General features: G+C 55.1%; 1 protein-coding gene across 1 annotated transcript in view; it reads right to left on the bottom strand.

Moving 5' to 3' along the window:
- The window catches only part of Mllt1 (MLLT1 super elongation complex subunit), a 44,243-nt gene extending 32,114 nt beyond the window's left edge, over positions 1-12,129 (bottom strand). Inside the window, 2 exon segments of the mRNA XM_028863149.2 lie at positions 3,137-3,317; positions 12,049-12,129. Of these exon segments, the coding sequence (XP_028718982.1) occupies positions 3,137-3,317; positions 12,049-12,060 (193 nt within the window). The 5' untranslated portion in view covers positions 12,061-12,129.
- Positions 12,130-18,929: the final 6,800 nt, after the last annotated feature.

An 18,929-nucleotide genomic window follows, 5' to 3' on the forward strand; every position in this document is an offset into this window, starting at 1 on the left:
CAATAAAGGTCCAACCTCACTAGCACAGTGGGACTGGGGAGCAATGGTCTTTCCAGTGAGCCAGGGCTTGGGGACATGGAGGCACAGGGTTGCTTAGGAACCACCTCTTCATTACACCCCAACCAAGGTCCCAGAATGGGAGAGTGCAGAGAACCATCTTGTGAGAGAGGCCTGGGGGTGATTGCAGTACCCCACAAACTCAACAGGATGAAGAGGAGGACAGACAAATATACCAGGGAAAAGAACAAGCCCAGGCCACAGAAGATGTCACTGTAGGGCCGGGTGGGTCACCTGTGATCCCAGCACTCAGTAAGCTCAGGTAACCAAAAATGATGAAAAGAACCTGTCATCTGACCTTGCAATGACCTCAAATGCTCTCAAGAGTAACTCAGAGGTGTGGTCCAGAGAGCAACCAGCTGACCCCACCCTGTGCCAGAACTGCAATCTGAGAAATCAGCCTCACTGTTCACCACCCCTATCCTGGATAGGGGAGGTACTTTAGCCCGGAACTATGGTGGGGTAAGGGGCAGCCCCCACAAGAGTGCTGTGGAGGCTCCTGGAGAGGTTTTTATCACAGGTCCTCAGCCACCGGTCAACGCTGACAGGGAGGAAGAGACCACCTGTACTCAGCAAACGCTGGGGAGGACTCAGGTCTCTGCATTTGCCAGTGCCACACAGACAGAGCAAGCCAATGTGAGCCTGGCACTGGGCACCAGCAGGACCAGCCCGGATGGCTACAAAAGACCTCACCATGTAGTCCAGGCTATCCATCAATCCATGACCCTCTGGAGTACAGAGACTTCGGGGAATGCACCACTGCAGCCAGCTGACCTCACTTTAAAGCACAGGCAGATAGGCACCCTGTACTGCTGAGCTGGTTGCTTACCTGTGAGAGCCATCAGGAGATAGATACCTGCCTGACACCTCCACACATACCTGCTGTGTGAGGCAGCTACACCTGCCATGCTCTAAGATGGGGGAACCAAGGTACTGGAGGAAGATGGGGGAGTGGACAGGTGGATGGCTGGGTGGGTAGGTGAATGACTGAGTAGATGGCTAGAAGGATGGATGGGGGGTGGGTGCGTAAGTGACTGAGCAGATGGCTAGAAGGATGGATGGATGGACGGATGGATGGATGGATGGATGGGTGGGTGGGTATGGGATGGATGGATGGCTATGTAGGTGGTTGGATGGATGGATGGATGGATGGAGGGGTGGATAGATGAGTGGGTGGGTGGATGGATGGATGGGTGGATGGATGGGTAGGTGGATGGATGGATGGGTGGATGGATGGGTAGGTGGATGGATGGATGGGTGGATGGATGGATGGATAGATGGATGGGTGGGTGGTGGGTGGGTAGGTGGGTGGGTGGATGGGTGGATAGGGGATGGATGGCTCTGTGTGTGTGTGTGTGTGTGTGTGTGTGTGTGTGTAGATGGCTAGAAGGATGGATGATTGGGCAGAGGAAGGGTAAAGTGGTGATGGATGGGTAAGTGGTAGACAGGTAAATAGATAGGTGGGTGAAGAGAAAGAAGAAGGAAAGCAGGTAGAAAATCAAAAAGATGAGCACTCAGAGGTATAATCAAGATGGAAAGCACAAAGTCAAAAAAAAAAAAAAAAAAGCCAAACAGAAGAAAAAAACCTCCACTGCCCTTAGAAGTGCTTAGCACAGGCGTAACTTTCTATGTGGTATCTGTGAAGATACACACCCAAGAAAACAATATGTATTGGTAGCTGATCCCTCAGTAAGGGGCTGGGGGCGTGGTCAGGGTGGAGCCCCGCCTAGAATCCTACAGAGGGGCCTGGGGGCGTGGTCAGGGTAGAGCCCCTGTCTAGAATCCCCCAGTGAGGGGCTGGGCGTGTGGTCAGGGTGGAGCCCCACCTAGAATCCCCCAGTGAGGGCTGGGGGCGTGGTCAGGGTGGAGCCCCACCTAGAATCCCCAGTAAGGGGCTGGGGGCGTGGTCAGAGTGGAGCCCCGCCTAGGATCCCCAGTGAGAGGCTAGGGGCGTGGTCAGGGTGGAGCCCCGCCTAGGATCCCCAGTGAGGGGGTTGGGGGCGTGGTCAGGGTGGAGCCCCGCCTAGAATCCCCAGTGAGAGGCTGGGGGCGTGGTCAGGGTGGAGCCCCGCCTAGAATCCACCATCCTCCAGTTGGGGTGTGACCCAGCTGTAAGTACCCGCATTCCACTATCAGCACAGCACAGAAAGAAAACTGCTATGCACTGCAGGAGCATGCCCAGCTTGAGCCAGAGTGAAGACTCAACATCGAGGAAGGAGACCCAGCCTACACACACCTGAGCAGGGACCACCTGTCAAGGCCTGCCAGGAGGACCTTCCACAGGAAGTAACCTCTGATCACAAACCCCAACAGACTGTCCCCCACAAGCTGCTCCAGAGACAAGTGGGGAAATGTGAGGAAGAGTGATGGGAACCACATGTTGCAGCCTTGGTGACACGTTGCCCAGAAGAGATATATATGCAAGGACAGTAGTGATAAGAGTACCTATAATCTTTGCACCCTGAAGAGTATGAATTCTTTTTTTAATGAAAACAGATTCTTTTCATAAATTATATTTTGATTAGTTTCCCCTCCCCACCTCCTCTCAGATCCTCCCCACTTCCCCACCCACGCAAATCCACATCCTTTCCCCTCTCATTAGAATACAAGCAGGCATCTAAAAGCAACGGTAATGCAGAATAAAACAAGAACAAACCAACCAGAATAGGACAAAACAAAGAGCCCAAAAGAAAGCACAAGAAACACATACAGACACTGAGACACACAGGTTCACACACACAGAAATCCCACAAGCAACACAAGCAAAAGATCTGCAAGGGGAAAAAAACCCAAAGCATTGTGAGACCAAAAAAAACAAAAAACAAAAACAACCCTCCCAAATACCATCGGTTCATTTTGTGTTGGCCATTTACTCCTGGGCATGGGGCTGCCCTTAAGAGTGGTTTGCATGCCCAGTGAGAACCTTCAGAGAATTCTTAAACCATCACCCTGACTGCTTCTGGCCTGGGAGGTTTCTTGGCTACTCCGGTTCCCATGAGTGGGCCGGCCGTCACTAGTCACTTCACCAGGCTGGGGGTGGAGGGGCACTGGTGGGGAGGAACAGAGAAAGGGCACTCACCACGCTTGGGTTTGGGGAAGCTGTCATGCAGTCGGAAGATGACCTTCTCCACGAAGTGCTGGATGTCACATTGCTCAGGGCCACGTACGAAGACCATCCAGTCATGGGTGAAGCCTTCAGTGGTGGGCTTCTTGCGCAGCTGGGCACGGTGCCCCAGCTCTAACTTCACCTGGACAGTGCACTGAGGGGGAAGAGAGAGGCGGGGCCAGGTCAGCATGGAGGCTGAGCCACACACTGCTGTCCTGCACCCTGGCCTCCAGGACACTGTCAATGGTGGCTGTGGGTGCTTCTGCATGCTTCCAGGGAGCAAACACACATGTACCACACTCCCCAGCATGAGCAGAGGGCTAGGTCCTGGCTCCTCCACCGGCAGCATCTGTGGCCCTTTCAACTTCAGGCTGTCCCCTGCACATCCCAGCTGATTCATCACTGAGAGGACCTAATGGTCCCCTCCACAAGGCAGTTTCCCCTTGCTGCCTCCCATAGTCTCTGTGGCCCTTGCTGTCCACCTGGACATAGAGCCTGAAGGGCCCCAGGGTGCCAGCCTAGCCAGCCACAACAGCACCTTGAGAGAGCACTCTCGTTCTCCCTCCTTCCTGTAGATATTTTGACACTGTATCCTGAAACCCCAGGTAGCTCAGGCCAGCCCCGAGGTGAGGTAAAATGCAAAGGCACTAAACTCCAAGGGATTCTCAGCACAAGGGCAGGCCACCTCAGAAAGGGACCCAACTAGAGTGTCTGCAATCTGTAAAACCCTCTCTAGACATGATGTAAGTGCACGTGTGGGCGCGCGTGCGTGCACGCACGTGACGTGTATAGGAGGTGTATCGGGGCCCAACACTGACACTGGGTTCTTCCCCACCACTCTCCACCTCACACATGGACGAAGGGCCTCTCACCTGAGCCCAGAGCATGCTGGTCTGACTGGTCCAAGTCCTTAGTTTTTGACAACCTGACATAAGCCAGAATCACCTAAAGAATCACCTGGGAAAAGGCTTCTACTGGATTGGCCAGTGGTGTTTCTTGATGAATGACTGACATGCGAGAGCCCAGCCCACCACGGCAGGTGGTCCTGGGATGTATAAAAAAGAGCACAGCTAAGGAACCGTGGGGAGCAAGCCCTGAGTTCCCTGTGACCGGCACACATCAATCAGCAGAATGAACCCTTCCCTGCTCAGTCGTCTTTGGCCATGGTGTTTACCCCAGCAACAGAAAGCTGGACAGGCCACGTCTGTCTGCCTCCTTAGCACTGGGCTGCCTTCTCCATGGTGAGGGGCTCCACTCCACTGCTACACTGCAGAGCGGGTGCTTTAGCCCATGAGACATCGCTTAGCCTTTTTATACATCTATAATGTTGTGTATGTGCATGCGTGGGGGAACACGTGTGTATACATGGAGGTAGAGGACAGCTCTGAATGTCACCCTTAGGAATATCTTTTTTTTTTTTTTTTAAGTTTTTTTTTACTTTATTTACATGTTTGTCTGTGTATCTGCTGGGGGGGGGGCTGGGTTGGGGGAGGTCAGAAGAGGGAACCAGATCCCCTAGAACTGCTATTACAGGTAGTTTGTGAGTCACCCTAGGGTGCTGGGAACCCAACTCTGGCCCTCTGCAGCAGTAGCAAGTGCTCTTAACTGAGTCCTTTTCTCCAGCCCCAGGGAATCTCTTGTCTCCAGCTTCCCGAGGCTGGGATCACAAATACGCATCACATCCAGCTTTTTCACATGGCTTCTAGGGATTCAACTCAGGCCCTCATGCTTGCAAGCAGCCACCCCTCAACCCAAAAGAACTCTTTCTTTTTTGGGGTGTGGGGTGGTTGTGGTACTAGATATTGGACAAAGGGCTTTAATGCACAATAGACAAGCACTGTATCACTGAGCTGCACCACCAAGAGCTCCCTAGACATTTGTTTTTGAGACAAAGTCTCACTATGTGACCCTGGCCGGCCTAAAACTTGCTCTGTAAACCAGACTATCCTTGAACTCAGGGCTGACTTAAGGTACGTGCCTCACCGCTCCCCCAAGACAGATTTCTTGCCGGGCGGTGGTGGCGCACGCCTTTAATCCCAGCACTCGGGAGGCAGAGCCAGGCGGATCTCTGTGAGTTCGAGGCCAGCCTGGGCTACCAAGTGAGTTCCAGGAAAGGCTCAAAGCTACACACAGAAACCCTGTCTCGAAAACCAAAAAAAAAAAAAAAAAAAAAAAAAAAAAGACAGGTTTCTCTGTGTAGCTCTAGCTGTTCTGGAACTCACTCTATAGACCAGGCTGGACTCAAACTCAGAGATCCTCCTGCCTCTTGAGTGCTAGGATTATAATCGTGTGCCACCACCACCAGCTACCCTTGGCTTCTATTTATTTATATATTTATTATTTTTGGTTTTTCAAAACAGGGTTTCTTTGTGTAGTCCTGGCTAGAACTCGCTCTGTAGACCAGGCTGGCCTTGAACTCACAGAGATCCGCCTGCCTCTGCCTCCGAGTGCTGGGATTAAAGGCGTGCACCACCACACCCATCTTGACCCTAGCCTTTTCTTTAAGACAAGGTCTCACTGTGCAGCCCAGGCTGGCCTGGAACTCTTTCACCCCTTTGCGTCCTGAGTGCTGGGGTCTCCCTCCAGTCTGAGCCCAGCAGCACACACTTGACGGAAAGGGCCTGACACTTAGTATGGAACAGTCACAACTGTCCAAGCTGGCTTGCTGGGTGCTCTGCCCAGATAAGCAAGACAATCAGGTGGGAGGACTCAGGCCGCCCGCCAGGACTCCCACACACTGGCCTCTGCTAGCCCTCTCCAGTGGGGCCACTGTGCAAGGGCCCAGACCCTAGAGGTTCCACTTGTGCCCCCAACCCCTCTCCACACATGACCACATAACCCCTTTAGTATCTGTGTACTCAGATCTCTGCCAGGACAAGCATCCTTTAGTTTTCTAGGAAAAGCTACATGGCTCGAGGTCTACCAGAAGGCGGGCAAGAGGGGCAGCCAGATGGGAGATGGGCGGGCATGCATGCGTGCGTGATAGTGGACTCTGAGTGAATCATGGTCTTGAGTAAAGGCAGGGACATCTGAAAGCCGTGCTCCATCATCACAAAGGGTGCTGAGGGGAGGCTGGAGAGAGGGAATGGAGGTCTGACAGAACAAACCAGCTGGACGTGAGTACAGAGACCCACCTCTGGCCTGCAACTCTGCAGGGCAGTCAGGAGGGGAGAATCCAGCACTGGGGACATCTGGGGGACACTACATATCAACCCCTAGACACGCTGGGTTTGGTGCCTGTCAGTGACCAGGCAGAGAACCTGGGCTACATGGCCAGACCCCAGGATGCCTGTGTGGACAGACTGAGCACAGGGTGGAGAGTGTTCATCACGACTCTGGAACAGTACCGCCAGCCCCACAACAGGGGCATGACCAATAGGGCCCCTGCTGGCTGGAGGCGCCCTGACTCCTAAACACTAGTGGCCTACTGCCGAGCCACTTCTTGGGCTTTTCTGTCTGCTGCGGGCCGTCTCCTACAACCTGCCAGCGGAGGCCTGGGCTGCTGCCTGGCAGTGCTGATGACATGGTCCCCGTCGGTCCCGGGTCACAGCACAGGCAGAACAGCGGCTGTTGCGAAAGAACCAAGAATGACCACAGCTCCACCCGAGCCGGGGACACAGGCGCCAGGACTTCGAGGCACAGGCCAAAGTAAACAGGAGGTTTCAAGGCGGTGGCAGACTGTGCCCAGAGCACTGGCTGGCGACACTGATGCCCAAGGGGCTGGCGCCTACTGGGACCACAACACCCCCAGCTGAGGGCACCACAGTCTAGAACCAGCAGTGTCCAGGTACCCCATGCCTAACCATCTTTGTCCTTCCGAAGCTGAACCCCAAGGAAAGACCCACACCCTCAGAGACCAGAACTTTCTAGAAACAGTGGCAGTGGGACAGCACAGGGTCTGTGCCACCAACATGAGAAAGGAGCTTGAACCGCAGCCGCTCAAGGCAGCAGCCGAGCCCAGCAACCCAGGGGCCATCCTCTCACAGGCCCTCCTTGCTCTCCTCCACCTGGATGCCTGTGCCCACCAGAACCAGGCCACATTGAGCAAACTGACCAGCTGGTTCTCTAGATGCGGTGCTGATCCAAGCAGCACCCCCATAACCAACACTGCTCACCTCCTGCTGTCTTGCACAAGAAGGTCACCCAGCACCGGGACCACTTGTTGCATGGATACCTCTGCACAACCCAGAGCTGGCAACTACAAGTGACCTGGCTGCCTGCACCCCAAGGAAACCCTGGTGCAGGGGGAGCAGTCAGGGCCTGCCCAGAAAAGTGCCACCCATCCTGCTGCTGGAGATCAGAAGGCAAGGGGTGCAGTGGCCAGAAGCCCAGAGTGCCATCTGGAGACAGGTAAGCTCAGGCTGGAGGCTTCATGCTGCCAGGCCAATTGGCAGAGGGCACTCAGAGGCAGAACCCCAACCCAGCAAGTCAGGCAAAAAGCATATGGGGCATCTCACAGGCCCTTCCTGAGGTAGACCATCTCTCTAGGTGTGGACGGGCGAAGGGCCAAAACATCCCATCCCACAGCTCCGTGTGACTCCAAATCCATCCATCCACCCTTATCCACCCACCATGCACTCATATCCACCCACCCATCCATCCACCCATCCATCCATCCATCCACCCATCCATCCATCCATCCATCCATCCATCCATCCATCCATCCTATCCACCCATCTGTCTACCATCCACTTCTCCTACCACACTCCTAAACACCCAGCCCAAGCTTGGGCCAAGGAGGGAGTCATTAGCTGTTAATTTTCCTATAGGCTTTCACCTGATTTTCTGGTGGGAATTCTTTGTAACAAATGACCTTTCCTCTGGGAATCCACACATCACCCTGTGGTATAATTAAATGTGGTATCTATTATCTGGCTCCTGCAGCCAATACCTTGGCATGCACCTGGCCCTCCCCTTTAGTAAGAAAAAACATCAGGTCCACTCCACAGCAAGGTCCACACACACTGATGGGTGTCCCCACAGAGCACTGCTGACAGGTCGTCTGAGCGCGACAGAACCTTGTCCCTCTAGTCCCAGACAGGGCTCCTGGGGAAGCAAGTACCCTAAGACAATCATTTAAGTGGAAAGCACCTGGCCAAAAGGCAAGACGAATCTGGAGAACCACCAATAATAAAAACTAAAACTAAGCCAGCAGCCCGGCCCTGTCCTCCAATCACTGTCACCCCCTTTCTGGGCTCAGGCACCTTCTTCCTTCTGACAGGGCACAAGGCTCAAGACAGAGGGATGAGAAGGGGCTGGCAAGGCACAGGTGTGCTGTCCACATGGCTATGCCAGGGACTGAAGACAGACATAACGTGAGGACAGCCGCCATGTGTCTCCTAGGAATGTGGACAAGGGCCCTGGGTGGGGGTACTTCAACTGTGGGCAATCCCAGTCCAGGCCCCTGGTCCCCGGTCCCTGTAAAGCAGGTCAGCAGAGCAGAGTGAGAAAGCCTGAGGCTAGCTGCAGAGCACCAGGGATTTGGCTCCGGCTCCAGCACCTTGCCCAGTCTCTGCCGGGGGTGGGGGGCGGGGGACGCAGAACACTCAGGACATCAGGGAAAGGATTCCGTGCTGGCCCCGGCTGCCCCAGGCCCCACTTGAGCCAAATCTCGGCCCCTGGAGTGCAGCACAGCCAGGCTGTGGGCTTGTGTGTCACCTGCGACCACACTGCACCCCTTCTGAGGCCAGGCCTGCGACTCTGGGAAGGGGGCTCCCAGGTCCTTTGAGAGTCAGGACCACTGGATACTGATACCCTCTCTAATGGTTTGCTGGGGAACCCCACTGGGCTCTCAGACCCTTCTCATCTTTCCAGCATTGTGTCTGGACAAACCAACTCCATTCTACCCGTCCCCAAAGTGAGTAGCAATCCTGACCATGCCCCTGCTCAGCACGGAAATTCTATACAAGACAGCACGGGAGGGTTTGGGGTGGCATGGAGGGGACACTAGAGACACTTTCCCGGCCTTCCTATCCACAGGGAAAGCAAGAAGGCCAGAGCAAAAAGCCAACTACCACTCCTGTGCTGGCCTCTGCACCAGCTTCAGTCACGGGGAAGGCCGGACCAAGGCGGGGGACAGAGAAGGCAAGCAGAGCCAGCCAGCACCCAGGGTCCAGCCCACTGCTTCCCCGCAAGGCACACATGGGATCACCGCAACCCCATGGTTGGAGGGAAGCTGGGCCTCTACCCTGTGGCCCTACAGTCCCCATACTCAGGATGATCACATCTGGGAGCGCCAGCCCCTCCCTCCCCACAGGGGTCTTACGGTTGCGATGGGGGCAGCTGCTGGGGTTCTGCGGAGCTGGCAAGGAAGAAGGGCAGATGGCACAGGCAGATCAACAACCCAACCCAGTGCCACCGGTCACTTCTGGTGGCAGGGTCCTGTCTGGGGAGCTTCCTGGGTGGCCAGGTGCTCAGTCACGGTGGCTGCCTGTGACTTAAGGACTCAACTTTCCATGCTACTTGGCTGAAACCTAAATAAAAGCAGCCAGTCACAGCTGAGCTCAGGCTGAGAGGGAACTTTTCCCCACTGCCCCTGAGATAGCCACCTTTGCTCAGCATCCCAGTCACAAAGTGACAGCTGCCCAGCATGTCACAGAAGGAATGGCCTCCAATCTCTGGGGACTCTGGCGGGGACAGGGGCCATGCCCTGCACTCTGGAGTGCAGAGGGTGCTGAAGGGACAGGGACTTAAAGTGTGGTTCAATTAAGGAGGAGCCCAGGTAGCAAGCAGGCTTGCAAACCAGCCTGTTCACTAGCAGAAAGCCAGGCACACCAGATAGATCCAAGAGCCACCTGCCCCCAATGATCCTAGCCCATGGATAGCAAGGTCCCTGGCCTGTGCGCCTGAAACCACACAGCCACATGGCCAAACCAGACAAAGCCGCCTGCATGGCGCCAGCACCCAGGAATGCCCCAACCTGCCCTTGCAAACGGCAGAGGAAACTATCAGCTGCCACCCCCACAGCCCCACACCTTCCCAGGACTAGCACCCCTGAAAACTTGGGCTTGGGAGGGAGAGGAGGAGGATGTGACCCTGGGTGGGGGTAATCTGGAGATGGGGAGGAGTTCACATGGTGAGGAGCCGGGTGACGTGGGCACAGGGGCCAGAAGGGACAAGAACCAACAGGGCTGGTTACCAAGTGAGGGGGGGGCTGCCAATGGGAGCCTGGGGGATCCACCTGCAGCTAGGTGAGGCTGGGAAGCAATGGGCACATGAGGGAGAGGGGCGGGGCAGAGGGGAAGGGATGATGGTTTCCAGCAAGGCCGGCTGAGACCAGACGGGTGAGGGGATGCACTAGGGTTACTGGACAGTCAGAAATCAGATGCCAGGTGCAAAGCTGGCCAAACCCAAGGGACATAACTGGTCTTAGAAGTCTCTAAGACTTCTTGTGGGCTACCAGGTCAGAGCAGACTGCCCTTGCTCTGTGTCCAAAGGAAGGCACCACCCGTGGGCTCTGGGAACAGAGCAGAGCGGGCAGCAGGGTGGGTCAAGGGGCTGACACTGGCCCATGCTCAAGGTCCCACATCAGAATTAAGTTCCGGGGCGGGGGGGGGGGGGGGGCAGTCCAGGGTCCCAGGGACACATGCTCATGGCAGAAAGGGTATTGGAGTGGAGGCAAGCTGGGCAGGAGGCTGGGAAATGTGGCCTCAAGTAGTATCTTGGATGGGAGAGGGTGTAATTGGGGCAGGGAACATTCAAAACAGCGAGGCCAGCCTGTACACAAGTATCTGGTTGGGGGTCCACGGAGTTTGGGGAGACTCGGGGGCCACAGGTCCAGAAGAAGCACTCCCTCCAAAGAGGGAGTGCCAGATTCGGGGAAGTGTGTAGCATCTGAGAGGGTATGCACGGGGACTTGGGCCGACCTAGAGTTCCCGGGGCTGTCTATGGGGACACTTGAGTAGAGTCTCCACAGATTCAGAGGCATGCTGGGACCACAGAGGCTGAAGTCCCACTGAAGTTCTGAGACAGGTTTCCAAGGGTTCTAGGCCAGAACTCCAAGGGTTCTAGTCCAGGGACTGTGGGATGTACTGGAGTTCTGAGGAATCTGCCTGGATTTGGTTCCACAGGGGCTGTGAGTACCCTGGGGTTCCCAGATCGGCTGGGTGGCTCTGGAATGGGATGGACGGCCTGGGGTCCCATTCCTATACCACGACTCCCAAAGGACTCCCCAGAAGATTCTGAACCAGGATAGGGTCCCCAAGGTGCTATGGGTGGCTATGGGGTTCCAAGTCCTCCTGGAAAGCTGTGGACCCAGCAGGGGATCCCCAGGGTGCTACAGTAGCACTCGAGCTCCAAGGGGGAATCCCAAAGCGGTCTGGAACAAGCTCAGATGCCCAGGAGGCTAAAGCCCCAGGATCCCGAGAGGCGCCTCACGAGTCTGTGCGTACACTGGGGTTCTAAGGGGTGCCTCGGGGGGCCTCTGGAACGAGATGGAGCTCCCAGGGTGCTGAAGCCCTTGGGTCCTGAGTGGTGGCCCAGGGGTGCACTGGGGTCCTAAGGGGTGTCTCGGGGTTCCTGGGCCAGGCTGTATCCCCCAGGATGCCGTGGCGGCTCCAGGGTGGTGCAGACGCACTACGCTGGGAAAGGTTTCTCCAGGTGGGAGTGGGTGTTACTGGGGTGCTAGGATACACCCCCAAAGGGTTCTGCACCAGACCGGGGGTCGCGGTGGGGGAGGGGCGCGGGGGGTCGCGGTGGGGGGAAGGGCGCCCCGACATGGCGGTGGGGGAGGGGCGCGGGGGGTCGCGGTGGCGCGGAGGGCGAGGGGGAGCCCATCCGGCCGTGCGCGCGCTCATCGGGCGCGCGCCGAGCCGTGCGCGCGCGCAGGGCCGGCCGCAGCGCCGCTCAGGGCAGCGGGAGGCCGGTCCCGGGCGGCGGCTTCTCACCTGATTGTCCATGGCTGGAGCCCGCCCCGCCCCCAGGCCCGCGTCGCTCCCGCCGCCGCCGCTCAGCGCCGCCCCGCCGCCCTCATTGTCTGTCGGGCGCCGCCGCCGCCGCCGCCGCTCCGGGCCGCCCGCCCGCCAGCCGCGCTGAACCGGAAACCGCCGCCAGCCCGGGCCGCTCAGCGACCGGGGTCCCCCCAGCCGCCGACTCGGGCCCGGCCTCGCCAACAGACAAGCCGCCAAGCCTATCGAGGGCCGGAGGGCCGCGCGCGGGGCGGGACTTCCGGGCTGGTGGGGGCCCGCCGGGCTGCAGTCGGAGCGACGAAGCCGTCAGCCAATAGGAAGCAGGCGCCGTAGGGGGCGGGCGGAGGGAGGGAGGGAGGCGCGAGGCGAGCGCGGCCGAGCGGCGCGAGGTGTGCGCCGCACGTGGAGGGGGCGGGCCAGGCCGCGGTGTGACGCCTGCGTGCTGGGGCCTCAGAAAAATGGCACCGGGGCTTCGGGTTCGAGCCCTGCGGAGGGAGGGAGCGCCGAGGACGTTTGCCCGTGCTGTGTGACGCAGCGGGCCGTTAGATTACTGGTCCGCATGGTGGAAAGCTAGTGGATTCAGCCGTCTTCTCCCTCCCGAGCCTCCATCTGCGCCCCTGGGAAAATCGGGACGGCGCCGGCTGTGCGGGTTCCCTCGCAGCCGAGGCATGGCACTTCCGCGCCCTCTTATGGCCGTCTCGGGCACTGCACACAGGTGCAGCCGCTTGCGCACAGACACACACAGGATTTTTTAAAAAAAAAAAATGTAACTCGGTTGGGCATTTAGCTCAGTGGTAGAGCGCTTGCCTAGCAAGCGCAAGGCCCTGGGTTCGGTCCTCAGCTCCAAAAAAAAAAGAAGTGTAAATCTTAAAAACCACATACAGGAATTATCCAGGGTGGTTCTTCTTGCTGTGGTTGTAGCAGTGCACATTTGAAGTGGTGCCATTCTAAATGATCAGCAGTCTCAGCACCAGGGAAAGGAGAGTCAGCAGTCTACTGTAGACCACAGCTGTTTGGGGTTGGTTGGTTTGATTGTTGCTGTGGCTGGTGGTGTAGTTGGTTGGGTTTGGTTTTTTTGAAACACGGTTTCACTGGATATCCCTGGCTGTTCTATAACTCTCTAGAATGGGCTGGCCTTGAACTCACAGAGATCCGCCTGCCTCTGCCTCCCGAGTGCTGGGATTAAAGGCGTGCGCCACAGCCGCCGCCGCCGCCACCACCACCACCGGCGACTATGGCTGTGTGAATATCCTGCCACTACCAGGGTCCCCACCTTCCAGCTACAGTCACAGCCCTGTTTTCACTTTTTATTTGGAGGGCGGGAGTGGGGCTTGTTAGCCTAGAATGCCGAAGCCCTGGGTCCCACCCCACACCCCATAGACCAGGTACAGTGGCACACGCCTGTTATCCTGGCACTGGGGAGGTGGGGACAGTAAGGTTGTGAGCGCAAGATGGTGGTGAGGAGGCTACCTGCCCTCCCTTGTTTATGGAGTCGGGGTGCTAAGTGGGTTAACCGGCCCTGAAGACGACGGAGGCTCACTCACCTTTCAGAGAGACTAGCTCGAGTCCAGGAACATAACAGGAAGGACAGCCATGCTCTAAAGGACGGGAGCTGGCATGGGATGACTTCTGCACACTGGGAGAGATGAGCCGAGGACCCCGATCTGATCCTCCAGAACCCACGTGGCGGTGGAGGGACTCAAACTCCTCAAAGCTATCCTCTGGCTTCCACATGTGTGCATGACAGGCACACCACACACCCAAGAAAAAGAAAAGAGTTTTCAAGATGGAATGGGAAGAGACCCCGTGTTGATGGTGAATGGCTACACAAATGTTTCAAGTGTAGCATGAAAGAAAAGCGTATACTAGGATATCTGCAGACAAGTGGAAGGAAGGACATCCAGACACCCGCTCGGATGACACCACACTGTGGCGTGAACCAGAGACAGAAGCATACACACTGCAGGATCCCACTCCCAGGAGGTCCCTGGAGTGGGGACCCCAGATCCAAAGACAGAAAGTGGGGAGAAATAGAGTTGGTGTGGATTGGGGGCGGAGTCAGAAACACGCGTGCAATCAGCCCTCAGGAGACTAAGGCAGGCAGTCTCAGGTCCAGCCTGAGCTACAAAGTGAGACCACACCGAAACACCAACCTTTGAAGATGATGCCTAAGTCCTTGCTTACACCACTTCAAGGCACAAAATCAGCTCATGCGTGGTGAATGAGCTCTTCAGACAGAGAAAACCTAACCCAAGTAATAAAATAGAAAGTACGAATCAAAATCTCTAATGAGTAACTGTGTTTATTTACTTACCTATGTAGTTATTTGGGTTTTTTCAACTTTTGCGTTTTCTTTTGTTTGAGACAGATTTCACCATGTAGCTCTAGCTAGACTGGAACTCTTCTGTAGACCAGGCTGGCCTCGAACGCACAGAGATCCGCCTGCCTCTGCCTCCCAAGAGCTGTAATTAAAGACATGTGCCACCATGCCTGTGTTATTTTGGAGTTTTGACTCAGTCACACGCTCAGTACCCCAGCTTGACCTCAAATTCATAGCCATCTTCTTGCCTCTGCATCAAAGGTACTGAGAGGACAGCCATCATGCCTGGTTCTGAACAACTACTTATATTTTATAGTGAATGCCTGCAAGTTGGTCTGCACACTGTGTCCTTGGAGGCCTGAAGAGTGTTGGGTCCCCTAGAAATGGAGTTACAAGAGGTTGTGAGGGCCCGGTGTGGGTACTGGGAACTGAATGTGGGTCCTGTGCAAGAGCCGACAATCTTAAATGCCTGCAAGTTGGTCTGCACACTGTGTCCATGGAGGCACACCTTCCCATCCCTGAACAAAAGTGGAAGCCTCCCCACCTCTGGTGACAATTGACTTGAAAGGGTTTCTATTGCAGTGTGTTCCCAGTGTGCCCGGGGATGAAGACTAGAAGGGCCCGTCTGCCCTGAACAGGTTTGGGGTGCATGCACAGTGAGGTAAAACTGTGTCCTCCAGCAGCCTTCTGGGAGAAGCCCTTACTACCTATTTACCATTGTATGCCTGTGCATAATGCATAATTGCATTATGGGAATAGACATGGACAGCAGAGAAATGCTATGTGACCTAATCTACCAATCAGAATAGAGAACCAGGCCCTGGGAAGATGGTTCAGCCATTAACAACACATCCTATTCTTGCAGAGGGCCAGGGTTTGATTCCTAGCCCTGCCTCAGGTGGCTTACATCCACATGTAACCCCAGCTCCAGGGCATCTGTATTGGCTACTTTTCTATCACTGTGATAAAACACCATGACCAGGACAACTTAAAGAAGGAAATGTTTTATTGGACTTGCGGTTTCAGAGGATCAGAGTTCATCAGAGCAGAGCAAAGACATGGAGGCAGGAACAGCCAAAAGCTCATGTCTGGATCCACAGGTAGGAAATACAGAATGAAATTTGAATTACAGGAATCTTTTGAACCCTCAAAGCTCAACCCCCGAGTGACAAACTTCTTCCAACCAGACCGTACCTCCTAATCCTTACCAAACAGTTCTACCAAGTGGGGACCAAGTATTCAAACCAGTGAGCCTCTTGGAACCATTCTTAGTCAAACCACCACAGGATCTGATGCCCTCCCTGGCTTCCACAGACACTTGTGTGTACGTGGGGTGTACACACACACACACACCCCAGAAAAGTAAATAAACCAGCATGGTGGCACATGATGATCCCAGCACTCAGGAGGAGAGGCAGGCAGATCTCTGAATTCAAGGCCAGCCTGGTCTATAGAGCAAGTTTCAGAACACAGAGAAACCTTATCTTGAGGAACCAAACCAAAACAAACAAAAAAAAAAGATAAATAAATCACTCTTTTTGGTTTGTTTGTTTGTTTTGAGACAAACATATTTTAAAAATGGCGGGAAGAGGGGGCGGGGGTTTAGTGGTGCACGCCCTTAATCCCAGCACTCGGGAGGCAGAGCCAGGTGGATCTCTGTGAGTTCAAGGCCAACCTGGTCTACAGGTTGTGAGTGAGATCCAGAACAGGCACCAAAACTACGCAGAGAAGCCCTGCCTGGAAAAAAACCAAGGGGGAGTCGGGGGAAGGGCAGGAAGGAGTCACACCATACAACAGGGCCACATGGGAGGTTTATTGAGGGGAGGGGAGAGAAGGGGCAGAGACTGGTCCCTGGGGACAAGAACGAAGAAAGAGAAAGATGAGAGCTAGGCAGGGCCCTCCTTTCATAAGGGAACACAGCAAACGCTCACAGGAGATGCTCTTTGTGGCTGCGACTGTGGATGTATCCTGTCAGGACCCTAAATTCAGACCAGTACAGATGCCTGAATGCTAACGGGTAACCCTAGTTGTCCTGGCACTGGCTCTGTAGACCAGGCTAGCCTCAAACTCCCAGATGTCTGCCTACTTTTGCCTCCCGAGTGCTGGGATTAAAAGTGTGCGCCACCACTGCCCAGCAAATAACTGTTTTTATGAGACAGGGTTTCACTGTGTAGCCCAGGCTGGCCTGGAGCTCATAGAAGTCTACCTGCTTCTTCCTCCAAGTACTGCGATCAGAGAAGCCCATAACCATGCCAGGCCCAAGGAAACAGACCTCCTACATTAAAACTAAGATTTGGCCCGGGTGGTGGCACGCGCCTTTGATCCCCGCACTCAAGAGGCCTCAGAGGCAGGAGGATCTTCGAGATCAGGAGTTGAAGGTCGTCCTCAGCTACGTAGAGAGTTTAGAGCCAACCTGGGCTACACAAAGCTCTGTCTCAAGCAGAAAGAAGGAAGAAAAGAAAAATAAGAGTGGGGGAGGGAGGAGGAAAGAGAAGGGGGAGAGAGAACAAATGGCAGTCTGCGGATTTGGTGCACGCATAGCTAGTCCTGTGGGTAGCTCTGCCATCCTCTTGTCACGTGATCCACCAGCTCCAGGCGGTGACACTGCCCCTGGACACCAACCTGCAGACATGCTAACGCCTGCTTTGTGCCTGTGGCTACTGCCCTCTGCTGGTCGTCTTGGTTTGCACCCCAGAGCCTGACTCGACACTTAATTTTTTCATTTGACCGTGTAGACGGCCCAGGCTTCTGGAGAGTTTTTGAGACCCCGCTTTCTGGCCTCAAGTGTGTTCTTGTGCCTCTCGGTTTTTCAGACTGTCACAAATGCCCACAGGGCCCCTGGATGCTCAGAGAAATGTGAGCGAGTTGGAGTAGAGCCCAATGACCCACGGTTAGAGACCTGGGCCAGATTAAGCCGATGCCAAGCAGGCTGGGAACATTCCCCTGCAATGGGAGCCATATGAAAAAAAGACAAAGATACTTAATTTTTAAAAAGCTGAGTACAGTGAGTAACGCCTATTTATCCAGTACTCCAAAGGTTAAGGCAGGAGGATTGCTGTAAATTTGAGGCCAGCCTGGGCTATATGATCATGACTCTAAAAAAAAAAGAAATGTCCTCATGACGCCTACTGAGACGACAGTTGATTTCACGGCAGAGACACGGAGAAGAAAGAAAACACGCAGAACTTTCAGCAGAGGCATTCCTCTCATCCCCCTGCCTCAGAGGCTCTTTGAGTGAGATTCTTAACTTTCTAGCATCAAACACTCCATCTTTCTCTCAGGCGCAACAATTTTGCTGATAATATAACAGGTTCACACCAGGCGATGGTGGCGCACACCTTTAACCCCAGCACTCAGGAGCGCAGAGGCAGGCAGATCTCTGGGAGTTCCAGGCCAGCCTGCTCTACAGAGTGAGTTCCAGGCCAGCCTGGGCTACACAGAGAAACTCTTGAAAAAACGAGAGAGAGAGAGAGAGAGAGAGAGAGAGAGAGAGATCACAGGAGGTTCACAGAACTATCTCCATCTCTCAAGACTGGAATTCCTGGGGGCACACCTGAAGAACATCTGGGTTTGAAAACAGAGGGGACCTAGAAGCAGGGGCCCTGGTTCCATCCCACTCAAGAGTCCCAAGAGCTTTTGGGAAGGAGAGATCTAACATGAAGTCCAGGCTGTGTGTTCTTGGGCCTGTGAGGCACATCTGTAATGGGAAAGTATCCTCGTGTGTCTGAAGTGCGGTTCGGCACAGGGTTAGGGGTCATGCCCAAACACTCATTGGTGGCAGATGTCAAATGACCCACAGGTGCAGGAATCCCATCCATTCTGAGTAGCCAGACAGCTAAGCATGTTTGCCCCCTTGGTAACCAGAAGGCAGAGGCCAGGGAGGTCTGGGACAGCCTGAGCTAAACAGAAAATCCCTGTCTGCAAACTCAAAACAGAGGCACCTTGTTGTTATTAGGATTTTAGTCTTTTGGGGGGCCCACCACCCAGCTTCCAAATAACTCACACACAGAGGCTTTTTCTTACTTACGAGTGCCCGGCCTTAGCTTGGCTTAGTTTCTAGCCAGCTTTCCTTAACGTATCCTGTCTACTGGGGCCTTTCTCGTTCTCTTACTTCTGTATCTTACTCTTACTCCGAGGCTTCCTGTGAGTGTAGCTGGGGGCTGTGGCCCTGCAGTCCTCCTCCTTCTCTGGCTGCTCGATCTCGCCTCACAGTTTTCATATCCAGCCCCGCCTCTCCTTTCTCCTGCCTTGCTATTGGCCAGTTCTTCATCAGAGCATCAGGTGTTTTAGACAGGCACAGTAACACAGCTTCACAGAATTAAACAAAAGCAACAGGCCTTAAAATAGTCTACTACAGCGCCTGCTGCCAGGGGTCCTCCTTCCTGGATGAGCTGTGGAAACACTTGCCCTGCTGCTTCAGACACACACACACACACACACACACACACACACACCGCCCCCAAGCAGCGCCGGCTAGCCTGTCTCTCTTCCCAGGCTGTCCTGTGACGCCAAGGGACTGACGGAGAGCACTCCCACCTCA

This window comes from Peromyscus leucopus, chromosome 22, assembly GCF_004664715.2.
Source record: "Peromyscus leucopus breed LL Stock chromosome 22, UCI_PerLeu_2.1, whole genome shotgun sequence".
In the NCBI taxonomy this organism is placed as follows: Eukaryota; Metazoa; Chordata; class Mammalia; order Rodentia; family Cricetidae; genus Peromyscus; species Peromyscus leucopus.